We start from the raw sequence: 26,579 nt of genomic DNA on the forward strand, positions 1-26,579 counted from the left end.
TTCTTTAATTATGAGAACAGCAAATCTAAAAGAAGAACGCAGAAACTAACAATTTACGTTACAAACATTAAAACTTATATCATTTGTAAAATTATAAGGTACTTGAAAGAAAAATATCCCGTTAAGACAATAAAATGCAATGATATAATCAGTAAATCATAAATCTTACTGAAGAATTTATTTCTACAATTTGTCAGTAATTCTATTTAACATGGAGTAATATCGCTATAAGCAATGATTATCTCGAAGAAAGCATAATTAATCGTATATATAATAATATCTTAAGAATTTATAAGATCTTCTAAAACACTAATGCGATCTTCCACTAACTTTATCTATAATCGCTTGAGTTAGAACTCTTCCAGCAAGATCTTTAGCTATATTAGTTAACTGGTCTCCAAAGTTAGGCTTCTTACTGGCAGGAGGAGGAGGAGGCTGATATCCTTGCGAATATCCTTGTGGATAACCTTGCTGATATCCTTGTGGGTACCCTTGAGGATAGTTTCCTTGAGATGGATATGCCTGTGGGTAACCTTGATTATATCCAGGATAGTAGTTACCATATGAGTTAGACTGGCTAGGATATCCAGACTGTGATGGGTATCCAGATTGTGAAGGATATCCTGACTGTGAAGGATATCCTGACTGTGAAGGATATCCAGAATTGCTTCGACTAGCTTGACTAGGATATCCAGGATACGCGGCATTCACCGAATTGGCATCTACTCTTTTAACACTTTCTTCGTTCGTCCTGGAGCTGCTAGGGTAACCGGAGCTCACTGGATATCCTCCGGAACTAGAAGGATAACCGCTCGATCCTGATGGATAGCCCGAACTACGCGAAGGGTAACCAGATCCTGATGGGTATCCTGAAGAACTTCTCAAAGGGTAACCAGACTCCGAAGGGTAACCAGAAGAGCTTCTCGAAGGATATCCGGATCCTGATGGATAACCAGACGAGCTTCTTGAAGGATATCCAGATTCAGAGGGATAACCAGAACTGCTTCTCGATGGGTAACCGGATGAGCTTCCTGATTCAGACGGGTATCCCGAACTTCTTGAAGGATAACCTGATGAACCACTGGATGGATAATTGGAGTTCGAAGGATAACCAGAGTTACTTGGATAACCGGACGATCTGGTTGGGCTTTCGGATTTTGGTTGGCTTGCGGAGAATGAATCGGAATTTTTGGAAGAATCAGAGCTAGGATATCCGCTTCCTGATGGATATCCCGATTGCGATCCCTTTGTCGACTGAACGTCAGATGCAGAAGAGTCCACGTCGCTGGCGCTTTCTCGTCTTCTGACTATCTTGTTGTCATTATCGAACTCTGTGAACAATTCGTTATCTATCTCCTAATTTTTTAGAAATATTCTCTTCCGGTTTGTGCCCCATGCCATGCCGAGTCCAACTTAATTGTTATCACACTTCTGTGTTGCACAAGCAGCCTTGCTGACACAGTCAATATCGCTGCCAATGCCCGAGCAACTGTACTATTTGAATTAGTATGTTATTAAGCTAACTGTAATGTAAATGTATCTTAATATCGTATGTGTGATTGAATTATTTTTGTATCTTGATTATTCGTTTCTTGTTACTGTTTGAAAGCTAGGCTATGCAACGAGTAATTCAGTCATGCAATTTCATGTGTTTGTTCTTCTGTTTGTTAAAAGTGTTGAAGATTGTAAGTGTGCTACTGCAATAAACGATTCACATAGATGTGTCTCGACTTTCTAAATGCGTGGAGTATTTTAAACAATTACATAATCTTATTTATAATTCATTTTATTGGCATCTAATTGTTGTATTTTTTTATAAAGAAAATACATTTCTGGAACTATTCAAATTAAAAGCACCCATAGTATGCTGAAGAATTACATATATTTATTACATTTGTTCGTTACATAGGAAAATGTTTCAAATGCTTGTTAAGTACTACGCATTTAATAGACCTGTATGTCATAACAACGTAATAAGAATGTATCGCACAACCGTAACATGGCACTATAATGAAAGAAACCACAGTCATTCATAAGATAATAAAACACCTACAAAACTGGAGATAATATAAAATTAAATTAGTTCATCGTCATAATTTAGGTTATTGAATAAAAGATTAAATGTCAGAGAATCCAGAGTAAATATTTTAAAGGTAAGTACTTCTTTATCGACAAGATATCTCGTATATCGACGCTAGATACAAAAAATGGCACAATTTGGACATTTTCTTTATATAAATATGGTATGTCTTGCGATATAACTGCAGCTTCTAATGTAGAAAGTAAGATGCGGTCCTAAAGCGAAAGCTAAACGTAAGGTAAGTAAGTTATAAATTGACAATGAGCTCCATTTAACCAAAAAATCTCCAAATTCGGTTTCCCTGATCGTCCACAGAGGTATGGGTATCGTAATAGCCATTACCACTTTGCTGAGTACGGGTCCTAGGAGTAGTTACACCATAATCATTCCCGAACAAACGGTTAAAAATAGAACCACTTCCAATAGTGTTTCTGGATCCCGAGTTACCGCTGACTCTTCCACCGTAACCACTGGGAGAAGATCTCGGTGGTGGAGTAGGTGGAGTTGGTCTAATCTTTCCTGGTCTTGGTGTTGGATACACTGTCACATTGAAGAGTGGTAGTCAAAAGCTATATCGTACTTAAAAGTCAACTAAATTCGACGCACACAATATATAAGCCGTTAGTTAGTGTTAGAAATAACGATTATTGCGTACCAATGTTATAATGGAGTTGTCTCTCCTTAAACATGCATTCTAATAATTGTTAATTCGTTTACACTTTGTACTTCCACTCTTCAATTTTGGGCATCAATTTATTTTTGACAAGTAAAAATATGAATTGCCTGAGTTAACTCTTAAGCCTTTAATGGGTATTAATAAACCTGCAGCTATAATTAGATGAAATAAGAATAAGTAAATGTTTTATATAATGTATGTATAATAAAATAAAAGTAAATTAAATCGAAGTAAAAATTAGAACAGAAGTAGATATCTTAAAAGTAGCTGGAAATCGTAGTTTCTTTTGAACAAAAGCGCAATATAAAAACACCGTAAAAAAATGCTGAAAGAAACACTGATAAAAGTAAAATGACTATCCGCCAGCTAAGAACTGTGACCTACAAAGTACTTCTACGTCGCACGCTGAAGTAGATAAGAGGTGTCAGGGTTCGACACGATAACGAGATCAGTCGGTGTTTGCTACGTCTTCGAGAAATTAATCCTAAAGCCTGGTTCCCAGGCGACTGCAGCTAAATAAGAGCAGATGACAGGTAGTTGTAGTAAATCTATGAATTTGATAGAAATCATATTATTTTTATTCCGATTCAACGAGTTCGCACAATAGCTACTGGTTTCATATATTTGTCAATATAGAAATAATTGTATACGTATTATAAATATACATCAATCCAGATATATCGATTTTATCGATTTTATTAACACTAAGAGAAATTATTTTTCGGACGGCAAAAATATCTGGCTCGCAACGAAAATTTATCATCTCAGTACCTAATTATGTGCACTGTTAAAAAAAGGAAGATAAAACATTCATGTGATGATAGTTTGTTCGTTTAAAGAGAAGTGAATAATTTTGTTCGTTGATCATACTCAGAATATCAGGTACCAAATTAATCGACTCATTGCGATCAGCGTGCTTGAGGAATTCGTCAACTTATGTGCTTGACGACATATCATTTCTTGTTTTTAATTTATCGCTGGAAGCATACATTTTGACAAATTGTAAAATCATTGTGTACATCAAAAGAAAAAAATAGGTCATCAAATTCTAAGGTAAAGCACGAGTAAAAAGAGTGCATCAAATGGAAGAACTTTCACCTCAAACAGCGTGACTTTAATCAGTCAAATGCATTTTCAGCGCCCAACATGTTTGAAAATCTTATTGGAATTATCTCTATGGAAAATGTTATTATATTTTCTGCGTCTCCATTTATCATATATACATTACAAAAAGAACGATCGGTGGGCTGGCTGAAAGACACGTTGGAAGGCACATAATGCATCATAGTAAAATATCAAATGGTAACTACAATTTTAAGAATGAATCTTTTATAAAGATAGGAAAACGTTGAGCAAAAAAGAAAAATGATAGAAAGATAATATCTTTAATAATAATTCCTTAAAGCATCTTGTAATTTCATAAAGCATTTTGTAATTCTTGTATATATTTTTCTTTTTCAAATATTATTCTAAAAGAAACAACAGAAAGTAATGAAATAACATAACATTACTACAACCTGTTATTGAATCTTCTAAAGATATTAATTTACCATAATGTATTTTTAAATGATGGAAATGTAAAAAATAAATTAGTAGCAAGAAAGAGACAGATAAAGAGAGAGAGAGAGAGAGAGAGAGGAAGAATATACATAGAATTCACTAACTTCAACATAAAAATATCCAGAAATTATACATGGTAACGCTAAAAAAAAATTTCCCTAAGTCTATTGGACGAAAGTAGTGAAGGTACTTATAATCTCTTTCCATAATTACGTGTACATATTATAAATATATACAATTCCACTAAGATTTCTCTATAATTATATATATATATATAATTCAATATTGATCAGACAAACAAAAGTTTGCCGCCCAAGATTCATCTATTATTCATCCATATCGAATAAAGTATTAACAGACACTTAGAACCCAATGCACATGTAATCATGATAATCTATTCACCAATACCATGATAAGACTTGCTGAATAGATAATCATTAAGGACGGAGAATGCATGATGGCGTTATTTCTTCGATAACCAGAATGCACATTATTGTGGTACATACGATTCTGATTAGGATAATTCGCATTGGGATAATTCGCATTAGGATAATTCGCATTAGGATAATTCTGGTATCCGGGATATTGTTGAGGATATCCTGGCGGCGCTGGATAAGCAGGTTGTCCTGGATAAGTAGGATAATTGGATTGACCAGGTTGTCTAGCGGGATAGGCTTGTCCAGGCACTGGCATTCTGTTGTGCGTTGGATACGGCGGATATCCTAAATCTTGTTGCCGATTTCCTTGGTTCGATGAGGGATAAGGCGGATATCCGCTGTTAGAACCGCTGTTAGAAGCGCTGTTACTGGGATATGCTGGATAACCCAAATTGCTGCCAGAATTCACTTGATGGTATCCTCCTGCTGGATCAGCAGGAGCCGGGGGTGCATTAGCATTCGCGTATGGGTTCGAATTGCTAGCGCTGTTGCTGGTCTTATCGTGATTCTCGTCGTTGTTGGTTCGCTGTCCGTTTACGTAAGAAACGCCCGCCGAATCGTATCCTGAAAAGATTGTCCTCTTCTACGTCGTATTTTATCTCTAGGGTATTCCTCAATTATAATCAAGGAATTTTAAAAATCAATAGGAACATCAGACAGAAAGAAACGAATATTGTCAAAATATGATAGGAGCTTCATACTAAAAACAGACACCTTGATTACGACTACGTGAACGCATTCCGACTAAAAACGTTTCGCTAGAAAATTGGAGATTTTTAGAGTGACTCGCTTTAACGGAGTTAGTCGAACGAAGGTACTATGCGAGAATTCTGAAAATTGTGCTGCGTAATTTTCATCCCCTGTTACGTATGCAAAGATAATTGGAAAGCGTTAGAAGTGAACGTTAAAAAGATCCATGCTACATGCTGAAGCAATCCTGCGTTGAAACCATCGTAGAGAAAGTTAAAAATATGTCATACTTCATAATATTCGTTCGTACAAATAATTAACTTCATTATTAGACAGTGAAAATTGAATATGATTATACAATGAATAGTTTCAGACGTTATTTTATTTTTGTGGAATGAAGAAATTTTAACGTAACTGCATAAACTACGCGTTCGAAATCAATTTCGCTAGCAACTAGAATAATACACTTTTTCTTTCATTCTTCGACAGGATGTTAAAAGTTTATACGTTCGAGAGCAATTTCTTCAAAATCCTATAACGCTACGTGAGTATACGCGCATCTATACGTTTGCGTGTAGGAAGAGACGATAATGGAAAGGTCGTGTTCGAAAAAGTTAAGAAGAGTAAAAAATCTGCCATACAGGTTCTTGGGGTTCGCCACCTTACGTTACATCCCGCTCTACACTTATCAATATGTCGAAAAATTACGGAAATTCTATGATTTTAAATGCCATTTTATTTCGAGAACTTTACTTCCACTTCATGAGAAATGGATTTTATCGAACTGTTGCACTTACATTTAAGATATTTCATATCTTAAACAATAATATGCAATAAAAATCTTCTTACAAAGGTGTATTGTCAGAAAGATAAATACTTGCGAATCAGCTAGACTTGCAAGATCAAATAAATTTGAATAACGAAGATTCGTATGGAACATTATGTATGATATTTAAGACCAAGAACACCGGAAGTTTTAATGAATCCAACACGCGTGACTGTAATTTGCACTCGAAACGATTCACAGACTTATACGTTAGTAAAGAACGATGTAAATCACGTTTAGTTTTGCTTCAAAATCTAGTTTCAAAATCTAGTTTCAAAATTTTAAAGCTGAGATATTTAAAACCATCAAATGGATAAAACTCAATGGAATATTCCAACCAATTAAAAAGTTATAAATTTCAACAAAGAAATAATTCCATTCATTTTATAAAAATATGCATATATGAAAAATAGGGAAAAAAGCCTGGTATAAAGCTTTGTTTTTACCGCAATGGAGAGAGGATTACAACAGCTTAAAGTTCCATTAGCAAATATAGAATGAAATTATTCCATAACTTTTATATAATATCATATTACAAGTAAAAGCGTTCTTTAATTAATATATCTTAATGAACTATAAATTAATAAATCGCATACAATAATGCACGATTAATTGCATATATTTATTGTATTCCTCTCTTATCTGGGTGATTCAATTTCATACAGTTTGTTCGTTGTACCTCTGACATGCGCTTAAGTTTTCATGCTAATCAACAAGCGTGTACGCATAATCAATCACAGTAGTAGCGAATAAAAGATGAAATAATTTAAACACTCACCAACTGCCGTTGATTTTTTCACGCACGTCGGGGCATCATTTTCGGTTTTGCAGTATTCATTTTCCCCGCATATAGTGCTTGCGCAACTAGCACCTACAAATAAGAGAGATTAAATATTTATTTTGAATCCCTCGCATTTTCAGTTCACGACCAGTCGCGTTGATAATATGGATGATATTTAAACGATAATAGGGAACAGTGACCGAAATGATAAATATAGTTCTCCTTAAAAAAAAAAGCAAACAACGAGATCGATAACGATGCATTTAGGTTCATCGGATATGCGTTTCGAATATGATAGTATTGAAGTTAGAAACGTAGCTAACTGTATAATAATTATGATGTTTGATAAACGCGATTAACCGGTGTAATTTATTTTGAATTCATTGAAATATTCAAGTACTATTTATTAGTATTATCGATCATAAAGCGAACAATTTCGTATGCGACTGGTCAGTAACTTACACACAATAGATTAAAATTTAATGAGCTTGTAATTGATTGAAGAGTAATGAAGCTATCAATAATTTATGCACCGAAAGGGGTTGAAACGTTCGCGTTACACAGATTCTAATTCAAAACACAACAGACTATATTTGATTAGTAACATATTCCAAACACGCTTCTATGCATGAATCATTATTATATCCTAAATTCTCTACACTTTAATTTCCATTGATACGACAAGTATTCATTACTGTGTATTCGCGTAATACATAATTCGAAATAATTTTGCAGTATTCGTTACACGACTTCGTTAATTGATAGGAATATCGATACGTTAATATCTTCATTTCGAAAATACTGTACCACTACAGGATATAGCATTCGCGAATCAAAAATTGCATTAAAATGAGTTTCGTTCGATAAGAAACGTAATCGAATTAAAATCATCGATTATCATTTATGCAAAATTAACAAGAACCGTCGTCATCAACCCCGATTCAATCGTGCAGAATTTTATTCCTCCTCCCATTTTCCGTGTCCCGTCCATTCCTCATCGAGATGAGACAGGAAAATTATATTTATGGATAGGTCAACAACATTCTTACCGCCTGGATGAGCTTTTGCACAAGTCGGATAACGACCGCAGTTATCTCGTTGGTAGATTGAACAAGGATCCTCGGCCATCACGCAGACCTCATCCCTCCTGCAACCGATGTCCTTGCATGTCCTTCCATACTCTGCAAACCAGAGAGTAACCCCTCCGTGAGTTTTCGTTTAGTGGCGAAAGTTCTAGTAATATACCATGATCTCGCAATTGGATATGGTTCGTTAAATGTTCACTCGAAGAAAGGGACGTGTTATAAATGGAATTTATACCGGAGACTCTGATACTCCTGATCAAATGGCTACGGAAGCTTTAATTTCGGGTCGCGCGAAAAGTGCACGTAAACGATGCGTACTTCGCCGAGAAGTATCACCGTTATATATTCACAGGATTGTGGGTTTATACTGTAGCATAAGAAAATATACTTCTGGAACTTTTTGATGCCATCAGCGTTCCTGAAATATACACGATAGGTCTACGAAGTTTCAGAACTGATTTTATTTTTAAGTACTATTTAAACCATCTAGAGATTTTAGCAAACTAATTAGCAACACGTCTGAATATGATGTATGCGATGTTTTATCTATGTAATCAGTAGAGTATAACATTTATGGAAATTTATATTTTCGAGGACGCACCTGACACTGAAGAAATGAAACTTAAATGTTCGATGTGATGTATATTTATGTAACCATAAAATATTTACTATAGACAGGTCATCTGATAGAGGCTGGTCGCAAGGCACAGTCCTTCAGATTGTTTTATACTGATATATCACTAATGACGTTAATGTAGTTGCCAGTAATTATTTGTTGCATAGATAGCTGTTAAAACTTGTTTTAAGGACATACACGCCTAGATGCCCGGCCATGTAACGTGTAACTATTAAACAGAGTAAGTATATTTACATTTAAGTGACTTTAACTCAATATCTCACATCCTATGCAGAGTTCCACTAAAACTTCAAATAGAAACTGAGCAACTGAGTAACTAAAGTTGCTGTTTAGTGAATAATGTATAACTTGATAAATAACTAAATATCTATAGTCGGTCAATTCTGTCATTTCTTTATATCAGCGTCCTTGGCCGCAATTAATAATTGTGTGATTACGTATTCAAAGTACATGGTCTTGGTATTGTATTACTTTTTATATTTAGCGTCAACTGTTAAGCTTTGCTGGTTGACAATTAAGTCTTGACTTAAGCCTTGACTGTTGACAATTGCTGAATTGCAAATGAACGATTAGATTCTAAAAATTTATATTAAATGTTTTCGAATAATAACGAATAATAATAACGAAGCAATATAACAGGACATTATTCCAGATTGTAACTGTAATAAACAAATCGAAATGTAAATTAAGTAGTAGAAATTTTGGAATTTTTTTCTCGCAACTTGAATCAATATTCACAAGAGCATAGGTGTCTTTGCCAATTTCGTTTGACGCGGTGAAAAAGCTCGTATATCCGCATTTATTAAATACTAGAGAAAATGTTTCTTGCAGTGAAAATACAACTTCCAGCGCACATTTGCCTGACGTTATCCAACCAAGACTTGCATCGGTGTAACGCTGCTAATCGTAATTCTATTCAAGCACCACAGCGTCATCCCCATATAACCCCATCGATTCTCAATTATCCAGCAGCAAGGGAAGGATAAAGAGGATAGAAAAGGAGAGAGAGAGAGAGAGAAAGAGAGAAAGAGAGAAGCAGCTGCCGAGTTAACGCCCAGCTTGGTGTTATCCACCTCTGCCTACGTGTTGGGAAGATACGAAGAAATGGAATAAAAGGATGGGCAACTAGAAAGAGAATATTAAAACTAGGCTAATGATCCTCTCTCTAATTGTCCTTAAACGTTTGTCATATCCAATAATAAAAGGGAGAACGAAAGAATCGTAGAAACAATAGAGGTATTATATATATAGGCTGCAAAATAAGTCTCAAGCAATGCATGGTGTTATGTGATAAGACCGACAACTGTAATTGTAAGGAATCAATCGAAATACGTTAATACACGCGGCGAAATGATTCTCGAAGTGATACACGGTGTTATGTGATAAACGTGGAAATAACGATAATTGTGAAAAATAAATTGAGACGGAGTGAACAGTGTTCCAATTCATCTTCCGTGAAAATGAAATGTACATATGCGGTTATAACAGTCACATTTTGCGTAAATATCAATTCAACAGTAGCAATTAAGGTCCGGTAATTAATTATATCAATTTGGTCAAGAGCATTGGGGCTCTGATCAAATAATGACATATTGGTGATAACGGGTACTCCTTATTTAATATATGTATTACGTTTAACGAAATAAACGTAGAAATAGAAATGTATATGAATAAGATTACTTTTTTTTATAATGGCACTGTAATAAATATATTAGGCATATATTTCAGAATATATTTTGAACAGCGAATCAATATTAACAGAAAGATTTTAATCTCGGTATTTTTCTAGCCATTTAAGAGAACTCCATTTTCAACATTTCATTTAACTCACAAAAAAGCTTCACAGGAAAATTAAGAGAGAAGTTCTGGAACAATTTAAAAATTAGTCCAACCAGTTATAATAGTTATAACATCCCTTTCAACAGAAATAGTAATTTTTAACTTTAAAAGAAATACTGTATTCACTTTGGAAACTTGCTATTGGATAGTTAATGAATCGGAAATATACCTATTAATCTTCTAACTGTTCTATACATATGTATTATTTAAGCCATTTGATTGAGTAGTAAGATTGCCAATTCAGAGGAAACAATTAATGAGATATCTTTGTTATTGAAATGAATTCGGATATATCTGGGAAAATTGTTTATTGACATGGTTTTTCTCGAGGCGCTTGTAATAAGCTTCTAAATAAGCTTGATTACATAAAGCTTCTAACAGGAAATAATTCTTATGCGATAAACAGGAATTGTGAAATATATTTCAAAGCCAACGTTAAAGTGTTGTATTCTTGGAAAATCCAATACAGGGTCCTATATAATCCAATATTATTCCAATAATAAAACAAAAATTTGCTCGTATAAATATTTTCAAAGATTGATCATTAATAAGAATATAAACATGGACGACTAGAAATAAATAGTTGAGTTTAGGATTCGAATATACATGTCATTAAATCTCTTGGTTCCTGTCACGGTTTCTTCTTCCTTATTTAACAAGATTACGAAGCGGAAAAGGACAAAGACGACGATTACGACGAAGGTCGATGTAATTACATTGGTCGAGTTAGAGATTAAAAACGATCATTTGTTTCCATTAAGCCCACTTAATCCCGATCAAACGAAACGATTGGCCATTGGCAATTGAATTGCAACACCATGATTTAAGCTGGCTTGTAATACCACAATTACAACAAATTAGCAATTTAAACAAGTACTGTAGAAATATACAAATTGAAATTTTAATCGATATTTTATTAATACGATATATTTTATGCACTATTTTGTTCATTGCAGAAATTTATATATATCTGAATTAAGAAAAAGTTTTGTAAAGTGGTCTACTTGAATTTATTACATTTTTACTTACTAGTGTATGAGGCTGCATCGGGAACCGAAGTAATAAGTAAGAGTGTCCCCAGAAGGATACCCAGTATAGAACTGGACAACATTTTCTGTAATTAAAAAAATGTTCTTCTTTCAACCTAATTTTATACGTAGATTTAATTATTCTTTGGTCGTTTTAAATTATATTACTTTAAGCACTATAAGAATAAAATTATTTGATAAAGGATTGATTAAAAATTAATACGTAATAATGCTATGTGTAATATTGTGTAATATTTTATAGAGTCTTTACACTATGTATCGCCTGGGGATAGATAAACGTCATGCAACGTACAACGTATTTCCATGTCATCAGACGTACATTCAAGACAAGTACGCACTTACAAAATATTGAATATTTAATACTGACTTAATAAAGAAATGTAATTAGAGAAATTCACATAACATTTATTCCAAATAAACTGCAATCATAATATAAATATTTCGTGGAATTTTGCAGAATTATAATAATATTAATATTCTCTCTACTCTTTTTATTATTTAAAGAACAATAAAAGAAAAAGTTTATAAAACCAGAGGACGTATCCAACATTAAAATTAATAATGGGTGCCAAAAGTATTTTATCAATGATTCTATTATAATTTTAAACGAAGTAATAGAAGATGTTTTGGATTTCTATTAAAGTTCTATTAAACAAATATTAAATAAAGAACGTTCACCAAGTGGTAAACATATCAAAGCTGACAATCAACGTTTAATGTTAATTTTAGATCGCAAAAATGAATAACGAAAACAAAAAAATAACTAGATTTACAATTTCAGCGGTAATTACAGGCAACATATAACCTATCTCAAGCAGGTGTTCTATTCCTCACCTGTCCTTATCTCACTAGTCTCACTTTTTAATCTCACTCGTCATACCTATCCTTGTACTCCTTAGTATAGGAATACCTAACCTCAAACGCATCAAATGTACTACACGTACAAATGATACACGTATTTCTCGAGTATGCATAACAATTGAATTAAGTTGCCAACAATTCAGATCTTAACACCGGAAAACACATTGGTAACATTGAATTTGCAATCTTTTAATCCATTGACCTTGCCAAGCCACGGAGAAACCGTAAATTGCGTCGTTCGTTTCAACGTGGCATATCGTTCTATTCAGTTACTTACATCGCATAATTAACGCGAAAATTCTTAAAAAGACACAAAGCAATAACGTTATATGAGGAAATGATGCAAACTTACCACAAAATCTCACTCACTATATGCACAAATGTCTACTCCAACGCGTAGTCAGTATAACACTGAACATTTGGTGAAATGCTGTATCGTTACTGACCTGACGTTGGCGCGAGTCGAACAAAGACGGACAACGACGTTACGTGCGAGAAACAAGGAGAGAAAGGAACTCCGAAAAGGAGACTGATATAGCGCCAACGTGACGTAAAAGGAAATAGAATATGTTGAGCGTAAATAATCGCTTTAATGACCACGAGAAAGGTAAAAAAGATACGATCTTCAAAGAGAGAGGCTTCAATTCACTTTTGAGAATAACTTTTAAACATGATGTTGAATGTATAATGAAAATTTCTATAATCATCACGGTATTTTGGAGATATTTATTTAAAATTTTTTTAATTCTGACTACCATTTTTGTCCAGTGGTAAAATGTGAAACGCGTGCAAATTCCAGTAACGAGAAATTCCTGAACAATGTTGTTTGAGTTTCAATTTAGCAACCAAATAAGATATTGACAGAAAATTCGAGATAGAGGTTGAATCATGGAACTCGACATTGCAATTCCATGATGTCATTATCCAATTATGATGTTGGAACAGAGGTTTGCTAAACCGAGCCACGAACAGAAATATTTTTAATCCATTTCTTCCTTAATTTTTTTTCGTACTTTTATATCATTAATTCTATCTTCTGTTTAATAGCTTAATTATTACTTAATTTCTGCTCAATATAATAACGAACTCTGGTTCAATATAAAATCGTTCTACAGTATAGAACGATCTTGTCATGTAATGTATCGCACATTATTATAGCGTTTATAGAGACTATAAACTATGCTATACTATGTATAACACGCTCCTATGACAATTTAATGCCTCTTTTTAATGGCGCTTATTCTGCGTATTGCAGCAGTTAAAGTTCTTATTGTGTACGCGATATGCGAATGGAATAGAAAAAGATCTTAAAAATTGTCTTATCTCAGTCAGTAGGATCAAAGTCCCATCGTAATATTTGTAATTTATTCTGCCACTAGATATTCGATTCAGCGACTCTATACATTAAATTTCATATAATATCACCTTCTAACTTAATTTCTACGATTTTCTGTTTCTATAATAAAAGTTCTAATTAAACACATTAAGCTGTAAATAATTTTTATTTGACACCCCTTTTACGAAATATTCTAATATTCCCTTATTTATTTTTCTTTCGTGATACCACATATAGGTATCTACAAAGAAGATGTTAGACGAAAATTCGTGAGCATCTCACACGTTGCAACGTGTTTCTCTCATGGGATAATTTTCGAACATCTCTGTTATCCTTTATGTTATTTTTTTATACTTTGTATCTTTCGCAAATAAAAGCACATTGAAATTAAAAACCGTGATTCCAGATTATCATCCGTTATATTGCATGTCTTGCCTAGCTACCGCTTTTAATAAATCATTGCGTACTTTTATTAATATTTCCTTGTATAATTACACCAGTAAAGCTCTTAGCGGATAAAACGGAAAATTTAGAGTTGAAAAGTGTAGTTAAAAGATTTATTAAGCAAACGATTAGCAACAACTATGAAAGTTACTTATATCAGATGTATATAACTTAACACGTTTGAGTTTAACATTTTACGTGATAACAGTATTCCTAAAATTAAATGTCAACATGTCTTGCAATTTTTCTTTTCCCACTATAACTCGCGGGTTGATACCGAAAACTTGAAGAAGTTCACTAATCGATGATATCTTTCTCATTCGTATTACGTCTCCAGTTTAACGGTAGTTGAAGAAAATATTTTCAGTACAATTAGATTAATCTTCCCTGGTGGATCTTAGGATCGCACAACTTTTCAGCCAACACATCTTGTGAAAGACGATTTACGTCTAGCTTTCATTCCACTGTCCGCTACATCTCCAAACTCGCCTGTACAGTATCCACAGTCACGTTTACCAAGAAATCTCATCGACAAGGAGTTCCGTCAAACCCTCACGTGTCGGAACATTTCATCCTTGCAGAAGACTTCACTGCGTTGTTCCGAGCCTTTCGTGCTCTCAGTGGCAGGATGTTCGATCTGGAGACTGCGCAAAGGTGCTCGCTAGTTCGACACTGGGGATAGAGAAACCTTGGATGAGGGGGATCCGGGGGAACTTTCGTAGAACCCTTTTGCAGGATGAACACTAAGTGGTGGTGGGTTACTATCACAATCACGCGCACTGAGGTCGCTTCCCTTTCCTTTTCCCATCCACATGTACAATCTCACGCATGCTACTAAAATATATCTTCCCTATCTTTTTTTATTGTTTCCTTTCAGTTCAGTTTACTGCACATGCTCTCCCTTTCTATCCTCTCATCCAATAGATTTCATATCACGCACCTAGCTACATATCATCTTCTGTACTCATCCGCATGACTACATAAAAACTGTGAGATCTCGTTTTCTTTTCACTCGTCGATCCTTTCCAAGAAATTGCAAGTAACATTCAGAATCTCTTTTTCCAACATTTCTATGCATGCATTGGAACTTTACCTTCTTTCCTGCATCTAGTTAAAAACCGCACGAAATTTTTTATTTCCTTTATATTACATCTTCGGGGTCGTTTTTCTCGCGAATTTATACACGCGCCGGTCTACTTTTCGTTTTCCGTATTTCACGTGTTTTACTCTCGAACATTACTTTCAATCCTCGCACTAGATTTATTAATCTTTTCCTTGTCATATCTTTTATCAAGAACCTCCACACATATACATCTATATATATATATATATATATATATATATATAAAGAAACTACCACTGCTAGTTTCTCATTTTTATTACCCAGTATTTTCAAAATTATTTCCGTTTCACGTTTTCGTTCTACCATTCGTAAGCTTTCAGATATTAACTCGCCAGAACCACACGGTCGAAGGTATCAGTGACAGTCGAAGCAACCCTTATCCTTTGCACTTGTTCCTCGTAGATTTCGGTGCGTTTCTCCCGCGTGTATGCGCGCGCCTCGCACCGCGCTTTCGAGAGGGTGCTGCGCGGTCGACGGGCGTCGTCCGGTAGTCGAATTCGTCGCTTCCTCGAGGTAGGTGCGCTCACGTTCCCCGCGTCACGAACCAACGCTCTTTCCTCCGCGATCCTTTAAAATCTCCAGGAGAACCGCCGACCCGAAGAGTGGGGGTAGTACACCCCGTTTTCTTCTCGAACAAGCTTTCAGTGTTGATTCGCGGTGCACGAGTTTCGCGTTAACGATCGAGGAAGCGCGGTACTGCGAGTGTCGCAGCGCCGTGTGGACTCTGCTGCAGTCAGTGATCGTGCAGGCTTCTGAGAGCAAAGGGGTAAGAGAAAAGGGATGATCGTAGGTGCGCGCGCGAGACAGCATCTTACGGTTCCCCATGAAGAGACTGCTTGCTGGTGAAGAAACTGACAGGACGGTGTACCGATCGGTATACAGACTCGTCGAGGAACTTCAGGTATGTTTGAAAAACATCGCATCTAGTAATCGAGAGACGAATCTTTTCAATCAGACGATAGACGTGTTGATCTCTTCCAACGCCGGTTCCTTTCCTTTCCTTTTCTCAAGTGATTTTTCTATGTATACTCGGTAAACACGGTTTCTTTGTATACTACTAGATGTAACGAGTGCACGGGTGTTAAAACGACGGTTAGAATTAAATTTACTGCCCCGTGCTAGTATACTTCTTTGGTACTTGTTTCTTTTTATTTTTTTCTTTTCATCATTTATTTTCTTGCAGAGTTTTTAGTTGCCGCAAACCGCTTCACCGAACGCCGACTGAATAAATACGGCTTCCCGTGTAAACGTTCCACGGAAGGTTTAGCGTTGTACGAACGAGTGTTTAAGCGAGTGCTTTCGGGCTTCCTTGCTTGATCCCTTTCGCGGAAAACTTTCTTCGAAGTAACTCCTGTTTCATTTCCTTGTTCCATTTTCGATGTATTCAAGAATTGTTATCAATGAAAAGGTTTAAGTAAAGTAAATGATCAGTGGAATTTGCTGTCAGTTTTTTCAACTGGTTTCCTACGATTTCTTGAGAAAACTTCGAGTGCCGTTACCGTTAGGGTGCAGTAAACCAAGCCAATGATATATCGATAATTTTAGCGTGACATGTGATCCCTGCGATATACTGCAAATGAATTTTCGCCGAGATATTCTAATTGGTATTATTGAAACGCTACCGATTTCTAAAACTCGGTAAATTGTTGGAGTTCGAATTTCGTTGTCACTCGCAGGTGGTTTCTTCCTTCGTTCTACGAATTTTGAAGCAGGACGGAAGTTCTTTAGTTCAAAATTCAATACAGGTGGTGTCCTTTCTCTTCTGCGCGACAGTTTTAGGATTTGACCCTGCTTTTCAGAGCAGAATATCTTTTCAAATAATTATTCAAATTATGGAATTTAATAAATAAAATAATATAATAAAAGTAAATTGAACAAGTAAGTAATCCCATATTGTCGAATGCATTAACCAAAGGCTATTAATGTCTCTGAATTTTCAACGAATATATTATTTTCTTTTTGAAAACAATTTTATGCAACAAATAAATAAACTCTTTAACGAAAAAAATATTTATCCGGGAGCTTTATCAATAATTCTGGCGTGGAACATGCGTGCTGTATAACGATACAGCATTACAAAAAGGAAACAAATTGCGGAAATAAATTGCAAATTCATCACCGAGAAAACGGAGCGATAAAATTACTTGTTGTCGCGTTCGATCTTCAAATTCTCAAACGAAGAAACTCATGGAGAAACGAAAATGAATTATGAAATCGAGACAAAATATTTTCCTTTATACAGCCGTTTTCAGTGTATGGTTCAACAAAATTCAACTAGCTAAATAATACTATATGCGTAATCATCCATTTGGACTACCGCGCAATATAGCAATAAAATTCATACTGAAAATAAATAAAGTAATAAAATTTATATACCCAGTTGATTATATAAACTAAAGCCCATTAATATGTATTAGAAGGAGAAACCTAATTAATATTCGTGGAAGGTGAATTTACTTTTCACATTTATAAACTATACAACACGCGTTTATTATTAATATTAATACAAGTATTTTATTATTCAGCTGTCATGCGGATTGTCCCTGCACAATTAAGCTCTAATGTACTGTACAAGCTGGTCAACGGATTTAAATACAAGCACCATGAATGAATACGTTTATATTGCCGCAGTTATATAGATACATATATGTAAATATCGGTCCCTTTAAATTCTCTTTAATTGAAAAAAATACAATTACTAAAGTCCCATACAAACTGTCAATTTTCATATCATAGGGTTTATTTTTTCAAATTTTAAATACTAACTCAGTTTACGCTATTTAATGATATTTTTCACGATATCCTCATTTTCAAGCTCCTATTTATATAGACTAATAGGTATAATACTCTGTAACTCTTCGATGATTCGACACAAACTGAAAATTTATTCCCAAAATCTATTCGACGAATACGATTACGAAACAGATGCCTGATGTTTAGTTAATTTTCTCAATTACCTTTAGTTGACGGAATTATAAATTTAATTTCGACGTGACTCGTGACAAGTGAAATAATTGGAAATTGTTCATTTTCAGGTTGTACAGTGACAAAATTCGTATTGACAAGCTGCACCTTGTAGAATATATTTATATTATATCGATTCGTTTGCAACATACGTGATTCGAAGAGGATACCGCGGATATATGTCGTTCACAATTATCCCTTTGAAATTGAACAATTTTCATTTTGCATGACTGTAATACCATTTTGAACGTTTTTGCTTTTATTTGAAACTTTTATGTTAAACTTCGTAGTATGCGTGAAGTACTCTGCATTGCGGAATTTTCAATGTATTCCCTGTTAAATTTTCAAGCTATAACAATTCTATAATTATAATTAATTGTTACGGTACTGGACAAGGTCTGTTTATTGTAGTCATGAAAGCGTTTGAAGCATTTTGCATATATGTACTTTTTACAACGAATTAGCAAATACCGCGAGCCATTCATTCATCGAAAATATAAAGATTACGCGAATAAAAAATAGAAATTTCGAAACAGAAAGCGATAATAACTGTGGCATATTTCTATGTTTACATTTCAGACTTCAGGAAACTGTTGCGAGTGTGGTTTGCACCGAGAGTGCGGCATTTTGAAAAAAGTCAGGAAAAATAACGAAAAAGGCAACAGTACTTCGTTTGTCTGTATTTTCAGATTGTAGACCTAACGTAATATCAGTTTGAAACATTTACGTGGGTCGTCAAATTGCTTATGCATGTGCTTGTACATGTTAGCACGTCGCACGTGTGCGCACACCATGTGTAAGTGTACGTACAAATGGCAACCAAAAAGTTCTTGCTTCTAGCCTAGGAAAATCGCAAACCACAATTCTCATTATTCCATTTGACTGAAAGTTATTTGTACGATCAAAATTATAACCGTAGCCGAAAATAAAATACATTCTCTTTTTGTCGCCGATTGCCTCCACGAATGACGATTGTTGGAACACAGGAATACACAGGAATAAAACCATTAAGAAACAACTTAGAAGTGGAAATACTAAAAATAATACAGAATCAACAAACCTGCCCTTCTCATAGAAATTCTTCAAATTCGGATAAATTGTCGAAGTAAACGTGGTGGTATTTAGCGAGGATGATTATCATTATCGTTATTACATTATATGTAAATTAATTCACGTGCCGCTGCTTTGTGAGATAGATCAGATCCTATTAAACATATGACGTGAGATTTCGGAAATTCTTTTTCTTCGAAACTTTATTTTGTACGGTTCATTGGCAAGAAAGTAGCGAAAAGATAACAAATGTTGCGAGAATTGAAAAAATTCTTTCAGCTTCATCAAGAAATTCTTGGAGTTCCCATTAGTGGACGTAAAATTCCAAGGCAAAGGGAATTATCCGATCTCTGTGAATTCAAAGGTAGATTTGTGCATATCGAATTCTCCTTCTCCTTGAAACTTCTCGTTACCTCCACCCTTCCGTATAATCAACAGTATTATTTATCGACGCAAAATCAGCATGTAGCTGGCTTTGAGAAATTTCCACGGAATACACTATGAGGATGTTGATCACTATCGGCGTAGTGCCGGCAAGCTTCCAGATTTCTTAATTTAGAAAGAGTATTATTCGCATATTCAGAATCAATTTTTTCATATGTATAAGTAAAATTGTACAGTACACTATAAGTAATAGAATCTGAAGCGTTGATTGTTTAATGCGAAAGGAATAAACGATGTTCGTATATCGAATTACAAAACAGTAGCGAAGCTTGATTAAATTGTCAGTACGTAATGTAGGTTCTTTATGATGCTTTATAATTAATGTTATGATGATAACGCTTATATTATTACGTTATATATTGCATACATAATATATATTAGGTCGTCCGAAAAGTTTCTTTCGTTTTATAAGGAAATAATGGATGCACAACATTTTCTGTTTTATATTATTTTATCGAATTACGTATGATCCATTTTGTTCTATCAAAATAAAGATCACAACGTTCGACAGATTAGGTTTCATGTTTGTATAAAGATGCGTCGTTGTAAAAAACGTGTCTGTAAAAGAACGACACTTTTCGAACAACCTAATATATATAAGAGACCCAATCGTAAAGAAAGACACGTTTGTTTGAAAATAACATAAATATATATATATATGTTATATATATATATTTATTTATTTATTTATGTTATTTTCTTTTATATATATATATATATATATATATATATATATATATATTCTTATATATTTTATATTATATTATATTATATATATATATATAATATAATATAAAATATAATATGATATAAAATATATAATATGATCACGAACCGCAGTCTTCTCAGCTATTCGACGTCTTCAATTATTAATTACGAAAGAAGCCCAAGGATTCTGGTAAATGACTCTGTTGAGTGTAGGTTTGTAACAGATCATTCACCAACATCGTTAACTTCATCGGGGCGCCCGCGGAATCGACTTTCTTTTCAGACGATAGCAGCTCCATGAAAAGCAAATCCAAATTAGCTACGTGGCAGTATCAATGCCTTAAAACGCAACGTCTTCGAAACAGAAAATTTCCTTCATTTACAGCGCATTTTCCATTTTTGCTCAAATTTATTACCTTCCTTTTCTAAGCAATTGACAACGAAGTATAGGTTGAATTCTTATTATCTAGCCACGCCAAGAATGTTTCCTCTTTTAAGCAGATTGTTGTCTCTCTTAAAAATGCAATGTCGATAACCAACCTAAGTGAGAGCGGAGATGATAAAATTTTATACCGAATTTTGTCGAGAAATATTAATACAGGGTTTAAAAAATCGTAAAAGTATGATGAACAAAAATCGGACCATTTGGACATGTATATTCTGTACAGTTTTTTACGCTTAAATTTCACGCATGGGCGCATGATCATCCGCGGTATAACTTCGAGTTTATCTCGGTTGTGACCGACGTTACCAATGCATGTGGAAAATTGCCTCACCCTTTCATCGTCGCGCGAACGTCAAAATTTTTGTGTCATTAAGGAGAAATCCTTGGCTTTTTCGAATCAACGCCACGCATTCGAAACACTAGCTGAAGTTTTTATCTCCGTGTCTATTCGTGACATGTCCATTAATGGATTTTCGATACGTGACGTCGCAGTGCAGATCATTCGTATTTCACAGCTTTACTTTCCAATTTCGTTCAAGTAGCAAAAATGTGGAGAGTTCGCACGCCCCTCGACTGCATACAAATCGACCAGCTTAAACAAACCGTCTCATTTCTTCAAAAGAACTACGAAGTGCGATCTGTGAAATTTACGAAAGTGATTGCTATGTTTTTCAATTCTCTTATACGAGAAAGACGAATTCCACATTTATGTCAACTTTAGTTACTGAGACATACATCACTATACATGTAATTTACGTTTCAACGAGTTTATTTTTATTTCAAATGTATTTTTCATCCTCTTCGTAATCTTCGCCACGAGCTATGTAATTTCGGATGCACGACGCTGTCAGTATTCATGGCGGTATTACTTTAAATTAACTGAACTAATAATTATTCGCATAATTCAAAGGAGAGAACAATCACGCGCCTCGCGAAGAATATTATTACCGGTATGGTGACGGCTGTACGCATAAAACTGAAATCACAATGCGAAAGAATAAAAGTTTTAATTGAGAAAAGGAGGGACAGGCCTCTGCTCTATTTTTGTTAACTTGGTCACTGTAACAGCACCTCCGAGATTAAGTTGGACCATATCGCGTGAAACTAATTTAAGTTCACCATACGCGAACTTCTGTGTTCCGCCAGGAGCAACACAATGCACATGCTCCTTTTCGATTTATGTTTCATTTCTAATTGTTCATTGTAATTTCTTAACTGCAGCTAACGCAACGAGATCCAGCTTCTCTTTTGAATTGTAACCGGGAACCGTAATTGCTGCTCTCGCATACTTTGTGAATTTACGAAACGACTCTTACTTGTAACGCATTACGCAATGCGTAAATTCTATTGTATTCTATTTTGTAAATTCTATTATCTTACGCAAAATTCCGAATTAATTTCGCTGTTGTCGCTATTGTGCAATGTTATTTTCGATTCACTGTTCTTTGTAATAGAATAAAAAAAGAAAAGATGAGGGCGTCACTTTTACCATCAATTGAAAATATCAAACTCAAATTCGATGATCTAATAAAGGGACATTCGATTTTTTCTATGAACCTCTATATTTCCCAAATCGGCAATTTTTGGATTAGAAAACTTTACTCTATTTGTTACGGAATTCTAGGATACAATCCTTACGCCAGATAAATGTTGCGGTAGCTATGAAATATGTTCCGCGTTATTCCAACTGGTAGTATTCTCCCTACAACGTTCCATGTGAACAATTTTCCACGCTGCGATACTTAACGAAAACATCATTCTACGGGGCTGTACAATCTACGATGTGTTTAACATCTATACACTCTGCGACACAGTTCGCATATTGTGGTTCTTTTAATATGCACAGTACTACACTTCTAATTTAGTTTAGTCTCTACGTTCATCAATATACTTATACAAATAATATATTGTATAATCTGCAAAATTATCAAACTAAAAATGGTAATATTCCGATATGGCAAACACGCGTTACATTTTAGAAACATCACTTCATGTAAAATGAAACCAATGCGAAGATCGATATACATAAGCATCTTGATTTATTTACCTAGTAATGATCAAAGTGTTCAGTAATTAATTCAATGAAAGGTGATACGATTACGATTTGGCGATGAATAATATTGTAAAAGGATAGACTCATAGAATTGTCTAGTCGATCCAAAATAATCGCTGCCTACCTGATTACGTATTAAATTTCTTAACGTAGTTAACAGAGGCAAGGTGGAATAATATCGCGTCTAACGAAGCAGATATGAATGAGATAATGCAACACAAGGATATGACTGGACGTGGAAAATATCCCACAGAATAGCGTCACACGATCACCACGGATATTAACTTGCATTGTTATGCAAAATAATCTAACGAGCAACTAGCAACATTATAAAACTTTCAGTTCTTAAACTTTTAGTTGATGATAAAGACCATTGAATATATGCATGGTAAAAAATGTTCTTCCTCCGTCAAATTAAATGAATGCTGTAGTTGCACATTGTTGATTAAAGGCATTCATGAGTTCTACTCGAAAATATAATTTGCGGGAAGAAAAAAGAGGAACCATTTCCCATAGTGGCTTCATTTCCTTTAACAATCTCCCATCACGAATATATGGCAAATGCATTTTTTAATTTACTGATCTCTATCGTTGACGCATGAATTTCTAATAAACCAGAACGAAAATAAACGCATCATACTCCACTTTCGACATACGGTATCACGCAATAACTTATTTTAATCCTCCTTTTACGAAGCGTCCTATTCCAGAGTTATTGATAATTTGTCGAAGAAATATTTCCTAACAATACGATTAGTAAAGATTTTTCCACGTTACCATATACATCCAGGTATTTCTGAGCTCCCATCGTGGTACACGGTACACGCTTTCCGCCTTCGTTTCGCAGTTGAATTTCAATTTATTAAAATGCCGGATCTCTCTCGAGCAGGGCTCGGTGATCCTTTTTAACGTCGTCGCTTCGCTTTCCTCTTTATATCGCTTTCCGGAAGCTGGCACGAAACACCGTGGTCACGCCGCCTCGAATGTCTGAATATAAACAGCGACGCTTTACAATTCATGACCCATGAACGGAACCACGACTCTTCTTCGTGTTCTTCGTTTTACCAATGAAACACTGCTTTCTCCCTGCGTTCTTTTCCTCCGCCCGTAAAAAAAATACTACACGCCTGATTATCCTTCACGATAATTTAGTAATTCGCGAGGTACTTGAAGAATCTGCCATGCGGGTCGTTAGCGGGAGCTCGCAATTTGCGGAACTCTTTCAATCTTTCAGCGACGATGTAATTTGGATGCTCCTCTAACGCTATACGCATATACTTTTATTCAAACAAACTTTCTGATACTAATTTCTTTCTGCGAAATTCCTCGCTCAGTCCAAATTACCAGTCCAAATTAAAATGTTACATTTAACGTGCTCGAAATGTCTCTCGGTGGAATTTCAATTGAGATCTTTGTTCGAATAAAACTTTTCAAGTGCGTCGCTTCCCTTATCGGGATTGGTTATTATGGAAACAAGGAGATCGCAATGTTTCTGTGAATGCAATTGCATTCGTTAAGCTCCATAGAACTTGCAGTTGCTACATTGTTTGGCAAAAGTCCTCGAAACCAGACGATTCGGAAAGTTTTTCGTTTCTTTGCTTTCGCGTAGAACTCCGTGCGTGCAGCAGCATGACTATCAGCGCCCAGAATGTTAGTCCTTAGGAGCGAGCCTCGAACTCGGCAACCTTTCGACGACCAAACGAGCTGCTTGAATACCTTCGTCGAATGCTACGTCGAAGAATACAAACTCCGGTGCGAGTCAGAATCTTGATTTTTGAAATATTGCTGTGGACATCTGATATTTTCTTTAAATCGGGTGCGCATTTTATCGATACGGCTCAATTGTGCAGCAAGTCAGTACGATGTACAAATAATAAATAGACATCACGTTTATACATTTATACGCGTACTCTGTATTTTCTATTCTTCCTCCATTATTCGCATCTTTAAACAATACCGTAAATAATTTCGAAAGATACGACTTTCTCGTTGCGAATCAAGCGTAGCTGTCCGTTTCTGTTGTTTCAGCGAATGTTAACAATCTACATATTTATAAATCATATTTTTCATCAAACAGAAGGCTATAGTGTGCTCAGGAAAAAAGCAATTTACGTTGAAATCATCCCCGTGCTTTAGACTTTTTCATACACGAAAGTATACAATTATGGAAGGCGAAAATGTATTGGACCCCAGGGTGTTCTCATGATACATCACCATCCGTGTAGCGACTCTTGTCAATTATCGCGGCATTTCAGTGCAACGACCATCAAGCAAAAACTGCGTTAAAGAACCCACGATAAATTGGCAAAACGTTTGTGTAATTGTACCGTCCATGCAAATTTTCCAAACAGAGTTTCACCATTACGAGCTACGTTCTAATCGAAGCTAAGAATCCATCAACTTTAATTCAACGAACACTGAAAATGAATTAAACGCGAATATTTTCTTCAAATTGAAATTCGTAATTTTCTCATTTCGGAGAAAGTACACCGAGGATAACGTAAGTTTCTTCTTTTTCTTCATTGTCAAAGTTATTTGGCAAATTACGTACGACGCGACGTGACAAATTTATTCTCTTTTATCTTTCCTTTGTTCTTCGAAGAAGACGTGTTTTCAACTTCTCGTCTACGGTTTTTCTCAGCTGCATAGCTTATGGAGTAACAAAAAAGGAGTTACTGCGAAGATAAAAATAGTAAGACGGATGATTGCGTTTCTGTGCGAGCCACGCCATTTGTCTCACCCTTCGCTGCGCATCTTACAACAAAACTGTCGCACTTGCGACAGTGAAATACCGATTTCAGACAATCTTCCTACGAACCATAATAAAGCGCAGTGGACGAAAAAAATCGAATCAAATTTTTTTTCATTTTCTGTGAAAATCGGTGGCATCCTATCGAGAAAGAGAAAAGAGTACGTTTGTACCGATTGTCCATTGAATTCTTCGACTACCTATATCAAGAAATTTCATGATACGAGCAAGTGGTACGAAGAATAAAATATGAGAAGAGATAAAAAAGACAGAAAGATAAAGATACAAAAAGGAAATAAATTAGAATAAAATGATTTAAAAGAATCTGAATTTGAACGTGTTCCGAAATTATTTTTCTATATCGAGGTATTTGGCAGAAATTTTGTTTTCTTGGGACGGAGTATTTTTTAAATAAATTTTCCACGCGAAATAGAGTTTACTCAGGTCGTTTACTTGTCTTACAGGGATCTCGATAAATTTCCAACCTTTCCTCTCTCGTAGAAATTCCCTATGTGGGGACACACATGATTATAAATGGTAGGGACGGCTACCCTCGGGGGTTGACCTCAACGCCTGTCGGGTCGCCTGCAGAATCTTTCGACGACCAAAAATATCACTTGAATACAAAAGCCTTTCCGAAAATATGGATCCATAAAAATGTTGCGATCGTAAAATACCATGCCCTATAATTTTCCAATTCTTAATAAATACAAGTAACTCGCGTAAAATGAATTGTGAACAC

At 35.0% G+C, this 26,579-nt stretch overlaps 2 protein-coding genes across 3 annotated transcripts in view; one reads left to right on the forward strand and one right to left on the reverse strand.

Moving 5' to 3' along the window:
* Nucleotides 1-135: 135 nt before the first annotated feature.
* Nucleotides 136-13,027, reverse strand: LOC122574998. The gene is made up of 9 exons (XM_043743298.1): nt 12,874-13,027; nt 11,641-11,725; nt 8,100-8,231; nt 7,048-7,140; nt 4,703-5,317; nt 2,357-2,620; nt 1,941-2,005; nt 1,829-1,867; nt 136-1,356 (listed from the first exon to the last, which is right to left on the reverse strand). The coding sequence occupies exons 2-9, from the start codon at nt 11,720-11,722 to the stop codon at nt 310-312; spliced, it is 2,337 nt and encodes a 778-aa protein (XP_043599233.1). The 5' UTR covers nt 11,723-11,725; nt 12,874-13,027; the 3' UTR covers nt 136-309.
* Nucleotides 13,028-15,709: 2,682 nt separating this feature from the next.
* Nucleotides 15,710-26,579, forward strand: part of LOC122575029 (voltage-dependent calcium channel gamma-7 subunit) — a 38,808-nt gene continuing 27,938 nt past the window's right edge. For both annotated transcript variants that reach the window (XM_043743371.1, XM_043743372.1), the window contains exon 1: nt 15,710-16,325. The gene's annotated coding sequence lies outside the window, so the exon portion shown is untranslated. The remainder of the gene's footprint in view (nt 16,326-26,579) is intronic.

This window comes from Bombus pyrosoma, linkage group LG14, assembly GCF_014825855.1.
Source record: "Bombus pyrosoma isolate SC7728 linkage group LG14, ASM1482585v1, whole genome shotgun sequence".
Taxonomy (NCBI): domain Eukaryota; kingdom Metazoa; phylum Arthropoda; class Insecta; order Hymenoptera; family Apidae; genus Bombus; species Bombus pyrosoma.

Bases quoted from the DNA above. Each gene is read 5' to 3' on its own strand.
- LOC122574998 (XM_043743298.1), bottom strand. From the start codon at position 11,722: ATGTTGTCCAGTTCTATACTGGGTATCCTTCTGGGGACACTCTTACTT. The intron at 7,141-8,099 runs GTAAGAATGTTG...TCTTATTTGTAG, and splicing joins TGCAAAAGCTCATCCAGGCG to GTGCTAGTTGCGCAAGCACT. The intron at 5,318-7,047 runs GTGAGTGTTTAA...CAATCTTTTCAG, and splicing joins GAAAAAATCAACGGCAGTTG to GATACGATTCGGCGGGCGTT.